Source organism: Galeopterus variegatus, unplaced genomic scaffold (genome assembly GCF_000696425.1).
Source record: "Galeopterus variegatus unplaced genomic scaffold, G_variegatus-3.0.2 Scaffold643, whole genome shotgun sequence".
NCBI classification, from domain to species: Eukaryota; Metazoa; Chordata; class Mammalia; order Dermoptera; family Cynocephalidae; genus Galeopterus; species Galeopterus variegatus.
The window spans coordinates 136498-147449 of NW_007726754.1; the positions used below are offsets into that span (position 1 = coordinate 136498).

General features: G+C 46.1%; 1 protein-coding gene across 1 annotated transcript in view; it reads left to right on the top strand.

The window, feature by feature from the left end:
- ITSN1 (intersectin 1 (SH3 domain protein)) overlaps window positions 1–10632 on the top strand; it is a 146014-nt gene extending 135382 nt beyond the window's left edge. Inside the window, exons 33-39 of the mRNA XM_008570921.1 lie at window positions 1623–1790; window positions 5637–5849; window positions 6974–7095; window positions 8236–8318; window positions 8603–8686; window positions 9234–9407; window positions 10477–10632. Of these exons, the coding sequence (XP_008569143.1) occupies window positions 1623–1790; window positions 5637–5849; window positions 6974–7095; window positions 8236–8318; window positions 8603–8686; window positions 9234–9407; window positions 10477–10625 (993 nt within the window). The 3' untranslated portion in view covers window positions 10626–10632. The remainder of the gene's footprint in view (window positions 1–1622; window positions 1791–5636; window positions 5850–6973; window positions 7096–8235; window positions 8319–8602; window positions 8687–9233; window positions 9408–10476) is intronic.
- The last annotated feature ends 320 nt before the right edge of the window (window positions 10633–10952 follow it).

A 10952-nucleotide genomic window follows, 5' to 3' on the forward strand; every position in this document is an offset into this window, starting at 1 on the left:
CCGCAACCCTCAGTGTTGCCCCCGCACCAGACCGGCGACCGGCAATGGGACCGCAACCCTCGGCGCTGCTCCCGCGCCTCGCTCAGCCAGTGAGCGGGAACCGGTCTGCATGTGGGATCCGAACCCTCGGGCGGGAGCGCCGCCGCGCCTCCCAAGCGGCGCACTAGCGCAGTGCGCCACCGGGCCGGCCCATAACCATTTTTCTTAAAAATTTCTTCATAACAAAGTATAATGAACAAAGTTCAAAGACATATGACAGATATAAATTGGGCAAACATATTTTTAACTGTACATAAATAGGTAAAAAATATAAATAGATATCTATATCTAAATCAAGCATGCTTACAGCTCAAAAAGAAAAAGACAAATACTCCAATGAAAAATAGGTAAAATATACAACTGGACATTGCTCAGAGGCAGCGTAGAGTAGCAGTAAACAGCACGTAGTTTGGAGCCAGGCTGCCTGGGTTTGAATCTTGGTACCACTGCTGTGTGCCCTTGGTCAAGTTATTTAACCTCTCTCGGCCTCAGTTTCTTGTCTGTAAAATAGGGACACTAACAGTACCTACTACTGCATAGTATTGTGAGAATTGACTGAGTTAATATATGTAAAGGATCTGGCTCATACGAAGCAATAAATAAATGTTAGCTTTATCATTTAGTACAGTTATGTACTACATGTACAAAAAAGTTTCAAGTTCACTGGTAATAAAGGACATACATAACAAAACAAGAAAATACCTTGTTTTTGACTTGCCAGATTGGCATATTTTGAAAAGATTGTAGGCCCCCAGTGTGGGCAAGGATGCTGACAAAAGGTAAATTTGTACAGCCTTTTGGAGGGCAATGTATTGATCAAACTACACTTTCCTTTTAGTTCAGCAGCTTCACCTTTACAAATTTATTCTAAGGAAATAATCAGAGAAATATTAAAAAATTGGATATGACATGTAGCGTTATGAGAAGGGAACTATTTAAATGCATTGTGGCTTACCCTTGCAATGACATATTATGGAACGAATTTATTCTAAGGAAATAATCAGAGAAATATTAAAAAATTGGATATGACATGTAGCATTATGAGAAGGGAACTATTTAAATGCATTGTGGCTTACCCTTGCAATGACATATTATGGAACCCTTTAAAATAATAGTATAGATCCATATAAAATGAACATGAAATGATATGCTATACAGCAGTGTACAAAATGGTAGTGTATCCAATTTTAATTTTTTAAAAATTGTGTATGTATGTATCTGGGCAGACTATAGTAACTAAAACGTAGACAGAGGTTTTTTTTCCAGATGGGGAGATTTTTAGGTTCTTTATGACTTTCTGAATTTTCTAAATTTTGTACATTGTGCAATATTACTTTTATAATTAGAAAAATTGATAAATCCTCTTTGAAACAAAACAAAACAAATGAATCCACAAAAGCCAGCTGTGTGGGCTCCCAGTCTGGAGTGGTGGGTGTCACAGTCTGCAGTGGCTCAAGTGGGCACCATTCGTTCTGTCCTGCCTCTGCTGGGCCTGGTCTCCAGGACAACGGACCCCAAGCCCACCTGCATTGCCTAAAAGGGTGGCCCGACAAGGAGTGGATGTCTTCTGTTCTCCTGTGTAGATCCTGGAAAACACTCCTGAAAACCACCCCGACCACAGCCACCTGAAGCATGCTCTAGAGAAGGCAGAAGAACTGTGCTCCCAAGTGAACGAAGGCGTGCGTGAGAAGGAGAACTCTGACCGGCTGGAGTGGATCCAAGCCCACGTGCAGTGCGAGGGCCTGTCTGAGGTAGAGGCCTTTGGGGTGGGGCCTGGGCTGCCCCTGGCTGGGCTCAGCAGCCAGGCTGAAAGAGGACAAGAAAAGCCGTGTACCATCCTGCTCTGTCCAGCCTGCGGCTTCCAGATTTCTCTTCAGCTGCTTCTCGTCTGCTGTTTCATCCATTCACTGAGTTTATTTCAATCATATTATTTACCATTGCTAACAGTTCTATTTATTTTCTCCAACCTGCCATTTTCTTTCTTGTGTCTTCTTCCTTGCTCAAATGTTCATGCTTCCCATTTTTTTAAAAACATGTTCCTATATATTTCAAATCTGATAATCCCAATACCTAAAGTTATGGGTCTTATTTTTGCATCTGTTGTTTCTGTTAGCTCTTGCTAAACATGTCGTGTTTTTCTGCATGTACTGTGATTTTTGACTGTGAACTCAATGTTCCTTGGAACTTTATCTGTGGGTATCTCTGTTGCCTGAAGTTGCATTCCTGATGAGAGGATTGCTACCAGGATCTCCCTAAATTAAATTGAGAGAGATTTTCAAGATCGCACCAGTTGTGTGAATTATGGTTGTAAACTTGTGTGAGAGCTACCTGGTCATCACAAATCTCAGGAGGATATTTTCTTCCACTTACACCAAGTCAAAAACAGAAAATTTTTCCTGCGTATCCCTTCTGTGCTTGAGTCTACTTGTCATTCATCCTCTGGTCCCACCTCATTGTGAGGATCTCCTGTTAGATCCCTCATCTCCACCTGGATGTATCTCCTGTCCCTGTACCCTATGTAGCCATTAATATGGAAGTTCAGTGTCACGAGATTCAAGAGACTCTCACGGCTAACACTGGCTTTGGTGCTTGATTTCCGTCCAAGGTTCCCATTTTCATTCTGCTTTTGGCCTCTGCAAAGTTCTTACTTTTATTTTTTGGCCAGCTTGCTTGCATTTTAAAAGTGGGTTTTTGTATTGTACTCTGTTGTTTTTAGTTTTTGTTGAGTGAGTCATTAAGAGTTTTTCCTTCACCATATTTCCAGAAACAGAAGTCTCTTTTTGGTCTTTAATTCTGTTCTTGTCACTTAACCTTTCCTTTAGTTGCATTCATTCTGTTTTTTCTGTCTGCTTCTGCACACACATGCACATGTGCACACACACAGGCACACACATGCACACACATGCATGAGTGTACACACACACCTTTCATTAGTTTCCCAAAATGTCTCCCTCATCCACTTTTCTTTCTATAAGCTTCACAGGCGGTCACTACCTGAGAAGGCCACCTTTGCTGGTTTCTCCCTGGCCCCACCTCCCGTCCACCCAGTGTGGGTGTGGGCTTAGCACAGATGCAGAAGCCAAGATGATGGCTGTGAGCTCCCATTTTGGAATTTTGTGTTGCTGTGAATCCAGGGGCAGTCACTGCTTGGCTGACCTACTTATTCACTCACTCATTCATTCATTCAACTAGCATTTATTGAGTATCTGCCCGTGTGTCACTGCTCATTACTAAACCCTAAGGACATAAAAATAAACAAAATGTGATCCCCACTCTCAAGGAGCTTATAGTCCTGGAGGAAGCTGGAGGTTAAACCAATATTTACAGCAAAATGTGAGGAATGATGAGGCAGAGCTAGGTGCCAAGTGCTGTGGGAACATGTGATGAGAAGTGACAGTTGTGTGGGGTGTTCAGGGAGGCGTTGGAGAAGGTGGTGCTTGCTGGGGTGTTGAAGGATGAGGATCTCTCTCCAAGGAGTTGGGGGCAGGGTGTTACAAGTGGTGGGCACACCCTGAGCACAGCATGGGGAGGAATGTAGAGGAACGAGAAGGCCAGCGGCTGTCGGGCAGGTTGAGGACAGGCTGAGAAAGGCCTGAGGAGCATTCATTCAAAGGAATGTTACCTTGATCCTGAAGACAGTGGACCTGAGCAGTTCCTGAATCTGCCAGGCAGAGATGCCGATGTGGCGAGGTGCACTTTAGAAAGGGGGCCCTTTCCTGACTCTGATACTTCAACCAGAGGGACTCAAGTGAGGCCAGGGTCTTCATCTTAGATATTAAGGATAAAATAAGTTCTTGTCATTTGATTCTTGAGGCTTAGTGCCCTCTTTGAGATCAGATGGCTGTCTTTCTTTATTGGTTGGTCTTTCCTGGCTATTGCACACCAGCTTTGCTTTTGTCTGTGGTGTTCACAGTGGTGGGAAGGGGCACACTGGCTTTTGTCTCCTGACTTGTGATCGCACCATGGACCACATGTGGCCCAGATCTGGACACACACCAGTGATTAAGCTTCAAATAAATGCTGTCTTTGGCATTCTTGTCTGAAGATAGAAGAATGTAAATCCTATTCCCAATTCATGTATATTCAGTGTTAGCCTGGACAATTAGAGGGTGTAAACTTTGGTGTGAATGAACAACTTCATCTTTATGTCATTCGTCCCAGTGACGTTTGCCTTCTCTGAGTTCTTTGTCCCCATGTAGCTTAGACTCTCTTGGCATGCAGGAAAGGCTACACTGATCGCCAGGCTCCTATTTCGAGTCCAAGGGTGCACTCTGAACTCCTGTTGGGGTGTCACCTTTAGTCTTTTGGGCTCTCTCAGAGCCTCGGCGGAGGTTAGAGGCCATCTTTCCTCCTTGTAGCTGACAGCATAGGAGAGTGGCCACTGTCCTTGCCACCTGGACGTCTCTGGTCACAGAGGCAGTGCTGAATTTTTCTACCACATTGGAGGTGGACAGGTGGCCACCTGCATCTTTTAGGGGACACATGTTGTGAGTCTTGTCACCCCTTCACAGATACTTTCTTCAGAGAGGTCTGAAGAGAGCCTCGGCCCTGAAGGCTGCTGGATGGAGCATTGCCCTGGGGCCTGAGCATGGGCAGGCAGGGACCATGAGGGTCTGTCCTCTGCCTGGATCGTCTCACTGCCTGGCCCACAGCTGTGGCCTTGACTTGCTCGGGCTCTCCCCCTGCTGTCAGAAAGAGGGCCTTAGCCAGTTGTCTGCACCTTGGTCCTCCTCTGCCCCTCAGAACCTGGCATGAAATGGTAGAGCCCAGGAAGATGTTAGAGCCTTGTTTCAACACTTGCAGCTGTCTCTAAGGGTTGGTCAGTGTCAGGGAGAGAGTTGTCCCCTTCGCACTTTCAAAACTAGTGCATTGGGTGAGATTTAATGTGCACAATACAGTGTCTGTTCTATTTGGCTTGGAAGTGTCACTAAACACCACTGAGTTTTGCAGGCACCCATGTGCTAGGGGTCTGGACTCCAGTTGTGCCTCGGAAAGTAGCATTTGTCCCACAGAATTGTACAGAGAAAATCCGTGCGGCTTTCCAGAAGCGCAAAGGACTGTTCGAGCCTTTGCAGGGAGCTGGTCCCGCCACTTCAGCACAGCACTTGCATAGAGTGAGTCACCAGAGTGAGAGTGGCTGGGCGGTTTCCTTTCCGCTGCCATTTCCCCAGTCAGTAAGAGGGAGCAGTGTGCCAATCACGCCCCATGATCTTGCATAGAGTGAGTCACCAGAGTGAGAGTGGCTGGGCGGTTTCCTTTCCGCTGCCATTTCTCCAGTCAGTAAGAGGGAGCAGTGTGCCAATCACGCCCCATGACACTAGCAAAGCTCTGGGGGGAAAGCCTTAGGAGTCATAACGATGCTCGTCTTGACACATGGAATCCCCAGAACCAGGCCTTTGACTGACTTTGACTTCTTGGCTCTGAAAGGCACTGCCTGAAGTCTTCAAGGCCATCCTTGATTTGTGCCTAAGATGCAGGCCTGCTAGGACCCAGCCTCAGATTCTGACATAGTCCATGCTTTCAGATTCAGGGAAAGAAAAACAAAAATATGGCCTTCCTTCATGGTGTCTTCTTTGGGTTTTGTTTTCCTTTCTCAGCAACTTGTGTTCAATTCAGTGACCAATTGCTTGGGGCCACGCAAGTTCTTGCACAGTGGGAAACTCTACAAGGCCAAGAGCAACAAGGAGCTGTATGGTTTCCTTTTCAACGACTTCCTCCTGCTGACCCAAATCACGAAGCCCTTGGGGTCTTCTGGCACCGACAAAGTCTTCAGTCCCAAATCTAACCTGCAGTATAAAATGTACAAAACAGTAAGTTCGATTCTAGATTGCAATATCAGGGGTGCTGTGTTTGGGGAGGAAAAAGTTTCCAAAAGGAGTCAGAGTTTTAGCAGGGTTTAGGGCTGTGGTGTGGAGGAGAAAGCAGAAGGGACAAGCCGGGGTTTAGGGTGACCAAAGCTGAGAACGGTCTGTATCTGCAGTAGTTCCAGTAACACTCATGGATTGATGAATCATTTATTAGCTGCCACTTGGCTGCTGTGGGTCTGCCAGGATGTGGCAAAGTGCGCCTCACCCTGTAGGAGCTCACAGGCTTGTGTGTGGATGAGGCAGCCGTGGAAAAGCTCGAGAGTAGAGGCACAAAGTCTTGTCATCTTCCAAACAGTTCCAAATCCCCCACCAAACTTCTCAAGGTAGCTTGAAACAACTGTGCCCCTTTCCCTTTCCAGCAAAAGCCTATCTAAATAGTCAACGCATGAGAATTTCCCTAAGCTGTTTATCTGGTCTGCTCCCATGTGCACAGCTGTGTTTGTGTGTCTTAATGTGTGGGGTATTGTTTTTCTAAATTTGTCTGTGTGGGAGTGTTTTTACAGAAGAATTTTCTCTGAAGCAGCAGTTAGCTTTATTTCAGGAAGAAGAGCTATGTAGTTTGTTACTAGAAACCTTGTATGAAAATCTTTGGAGGGAATTTCTTGGACTTAAAGTTGATGCAGACTGTTTGCTGTTTAGGGTATACTATGGGAAAAACAGACCTGTTCGATCTTATTCTGAAAGACTTAAAAAATACCTGCAAAATGGAGGAGGGTGCGGGGGGATTCATATTTATAATTTGCAATACATAAAAGTTGATATTAACACAAAATCATTATTATTCTGGTATAGTTTACTAGAAAACACACACCCTTAGTATGATTTATTGGAACACACCCACGAACATGCACATACACCCTCGGTGTAGGTTACTGGAACACATACACACATGCATTCAATCTAGTTGACTGAAATATGTGCACACGAGTGTGTGCACACAAACATATACTGGCAGTTTCATTTTCTGGACCTTGCTCACATAATCCTTCCACACACACACACACTCCTAGCTTGCTGGAACACACCCCCCCAGCCTAGTTTTGTGATGCCTGTGCATTACTTTCCAGCCTATATTCCTAAATGAGGTTCTAGTAAAATTACCCACTGACCCTTCCGGAGATGAACCCATCTTCCACATTTCCCACATCGACCGAGTCTACACCCTCCGAGCAGAAAGCATAAACGAAAGGTAAGACCTGCCACCTCCCTAGCACCCGGGTCCCACTGGGTGCAGGACATGTGTGGGGCGTTTGATTAATCGGCAGGTCCTGACAATCCCCAGTTACAGTGCCATAACCTTTGCCTGGGGGAATGATACTTTCTTCTGGAGCCTCTCAAACGTTTGGCCCTGGCATGAATTTTTCAAAATAAAATGGATTGAAACTTTTTCGTTGTTGTTTAGAAATTTTCAGCATTCTTTGAGATAATGAAGCATCTTAGATTTCCCTGGGTTTCTCAGGTGGCAGAAACCAATAGGAAAGTAGTTTGGAGATTAACTAGACCACCCACACCTGAGCTCCTCCTCCCCCAGCTCACTGGGACAGGCATTCTGGGCCCCAGGCCTGGGGCTGTTCTGCTCTTTTGCTTCAGTTGCATCTTCAAGACTCTGTCCTGAAGCCAAATGAAATAAGTCATTTTCTGAAGGGTGAACTTGAGACAAGTCCACCAACATTCCAAAGAGCATTTGTGCTAAGCAAGAAAATTGGCTCAAGTCATTGTGCATATGATTCTCAGAAAAAGCGAAAGGGAAGCATACGTGGCTCCCAATCAGGGAAACGGTTTTTCTTCTTCCCTTGGGTGATTTGTAAGAGAGAGCCTTCCGGCCCCACTAGGTTAGGCAAATACGTGCTGCTTTTCAGTAGGGGAGGAAGTGGAGTTGCCCCTGTCTTCTCCAGGACAGCACTTGCCATAGATTTCCTTCCGTGGGGACACAAGCACCGGTCTTGAGTCAGGGAAACGGTTTTTCTTCTTCCCTTGGGTGATTTGTAAGAGAGAGCCTTCCGGCCCCACTGGGTTAGGCAAATACGTGCTGCTTTTCAGTAGGGGAGGAAGTGGAGTTGCCCCTGTCTTCTTCAGGACAGCACTTGCCATAGATTTCCTTCCGTGGGGACACAAGCACCGGTCTTGAGTACACCCATAAAAATGTCACTCATGCCTTTCTTATTAATGGTAGAAATCATTAGCATCATATGATATAAAAGCAGACTTTCTTTCCTGCGCCTTTGTTGTTAAAATCAAAGACAACAGAGTCCTGGAAGCAGAATTTGAACAGACCCGAAGCCTTTTCCCTGAGTTCTGTTTGGCAATTTTCTGTCTTTTCCTGTCCAAGGACTGCCTGGGTGCAGAAAATCAAAGCTGCGTCTGAACTCTACATAGAAACGGAGAAAAAGAAGCGGGAGAAAGCGTACCTTGGTAATGTGCTGCGCGGTGCTAATGTGTGTCCTGCAAAGCTGAGTCCTTAGAGCCAGGAGATGCGCTTGGAGGGAGGAGGGGGCGTAAGATGGGATGGAAGTGGCCTGGGTGGCGTGCAGGGGGACGGAGGGAGGGCACATTCCAGGAGCAAGGAAGCAAGAGTTTAAGAAGAGGAAACTGACTTGTGAGCGAGCAGGTGCATAGAACAGATAGCGAGGCAGACAAAGATGGAGAGGCAACGGATGTTAAAATGAGCATTTTGTGTTGTTTTCCTGTGGCCATAGTTCGTTCCCAAAGGGCAACAGGTATCGGGAGGTTGATGGTGAACATCGTTGAAGGCATTGAGTTGAAACCCTGTCGGTCACATGGTAAGGACCTAAGAAGCCCCTTCCAGCACGCTTTAGTATTCTGCAGCCCCACATCCCACCCAGCTTTAAATCAAATGTGCTAGCTCTTCCTTCCTTCCTTCCTTCCTTCCTTCCTGCCTTCCTGCCTTCCTGCCTTCCTGCCTTCCTTCCGGCCGCTGGCTGGCACAGGGATCGAGCCTGGTCCTTGGTGTAATCAGCACCACACTCTAACCAACTGAGCTAACTGGCCAGCCCCAAATGTGCTATTTCTAATCTTAAATTTCCTTCCAGAATTGGTTTGTCTAGCAGTCATTAACAACTTGAAGGTATTATGATGATTATTTAATTCTTCCTACTGTTCTACAAAATGAGGCCAAAGTGAGGAGACAGGAAGGGCCTGGTTTAAAAGCCCACTAATCTCACTATTTTATTCTTAGTAAGAGTATGATGCGGAGCATGGGAGTTTTCACCCGGATTCTCCATTTAATGCCACTTATTAAGCGCAGCAATGGAGGGGAATCAAAACAAGGTGTCATTCCCGCCTGGCGAAGGCTTTTGTTCACTCCAGGAAAGAGCAACCCGTACTGCGAGGTGACCATGGGCTCGCAGTGTCACATCACCAAGACGATCCAGGACACTCTGAATCCCAAGTGGAATTCCAACTGCCAATTCTTCATCAGAGACCTGGAGCAGGAAGTCCTCTGCATCACTGTGTTTGAGAGGGACCAGTTCTCACCAGATGGTGAGTAGAAAGTGGTGCCCAGCACCCTTCCTCTTCCCTGTCCTTCAGCTTGTGTGGTTAACATTTTCTCACCTGAGGACCTGCTGCCCGGAACTGCCTGGGCTTCTCTCCCAGAGATGAGGTTGGCAAAAGGCCAGACTCAGCCTTCTCTGGAGGAAGCTCTCACCAATGGCAGAGGCATTTCAGCAGATGAAGACAACATGTGCACGGTCTAGGGATGCGTCGGCTGTGCTAGACAAAGACCACAGTCTGTGCTTTCCAAAGCAGGTGACTGCAAAGAGGGCTGTACCTAAGAACCTCAGCATAGTTCTCTTATCCTTGGCAAAAATCATGCTGCTAATGGATAAGACTGGCCAATGGAGCAAGAAGAATGTGAGCCCATGACAGGTGCAGCAGAAGTGGGTTCCCTTCAGATGACGTTTCTGGTTAAGAAAAAGGATGCAGTTGTGTTGGGTACATCATTCCTTCAATCAACTTTCTGTTGCTGCTTCTAGCCTGTAAAAGAATGGTCTCTGGCCAGTGATTCCAAGAAACTATCCCTCTCTCTCTCAACCCAATAAAAAACAGAGAGTAGGTTTAAAGATTATAGTCTCCACTTAATTATAATCAACGGAGTATAATTAAGTGCAGGAGTGAGGGTCTAATGCTAGCATCATCTGTGCATGGTGTAAACGGCTTCATGCAGCCTTTGTCTTTTAGTTTTTTTGTATGTGAATAATTTCACTGTGAGTTAGGTACTACTGGTTTTTGCCCAAAGACAGTCACATAACTGGTTAAATGTTAGAGCGTGGGCTTCCAAGTCTGGGCTATTAACCACTACGTTTACTGTCAACTTCTATTCTGATAAATGAAGATTTAGGGTTGGACTTTTAAAAAAAATAACGAGATATTATGACACATTGACAATTCCACTGGGGAGTAGATTGGAAACCCTCGTTTTTGTCTTATATCAGAGATCAGAGAAGAAGGAACAGTATAATGATTCATTAGGAGAGTCCCAATACGCCGATACATGCCTTAAAGAGAAGCGATTCTCTCTCTGAGGAGGGTCTCTTTGTTCTCCTTTCAGATTTTTTGGGTCGGACGGAGATCCGTGTGGCTGACATCAAGAAAGACCAGGGCTCCAAAGGGCCAGTTACGAAGTGTCTCCTGCTGCATGAAGTCCCCACAGGAGAGATTGTGGTCCGCTTGGACCTGCAGTTGTTTGATGAGCCATAGGGAGTGGGCTCAGAGAGTTACAGCCTGACACAGCTCATGCTGTCTGCAAATTGTGTTCCTTTTCTAAGAAACCACCACTTGGTGCCCAGCCACAGGGCAATGGGACAGCAAAGACAGGCCCTCAAACTTCTAGGAATAATTCTCGATGATCCTTCCCCCAAACAATTTCCCATTTTATGAAACAAAACAACTGTGTTTTCCTTTGTCCTCACTGCAGGTCTCACCACGGTTTCTAGGGTCTCTGCAACCCCATAGCCCCCCCAGTGAGGTTCTGTTGGGGGTCTGGCCCATGCTCGGCTTGGGGCATGGGTCTGGTTACTATAAAGT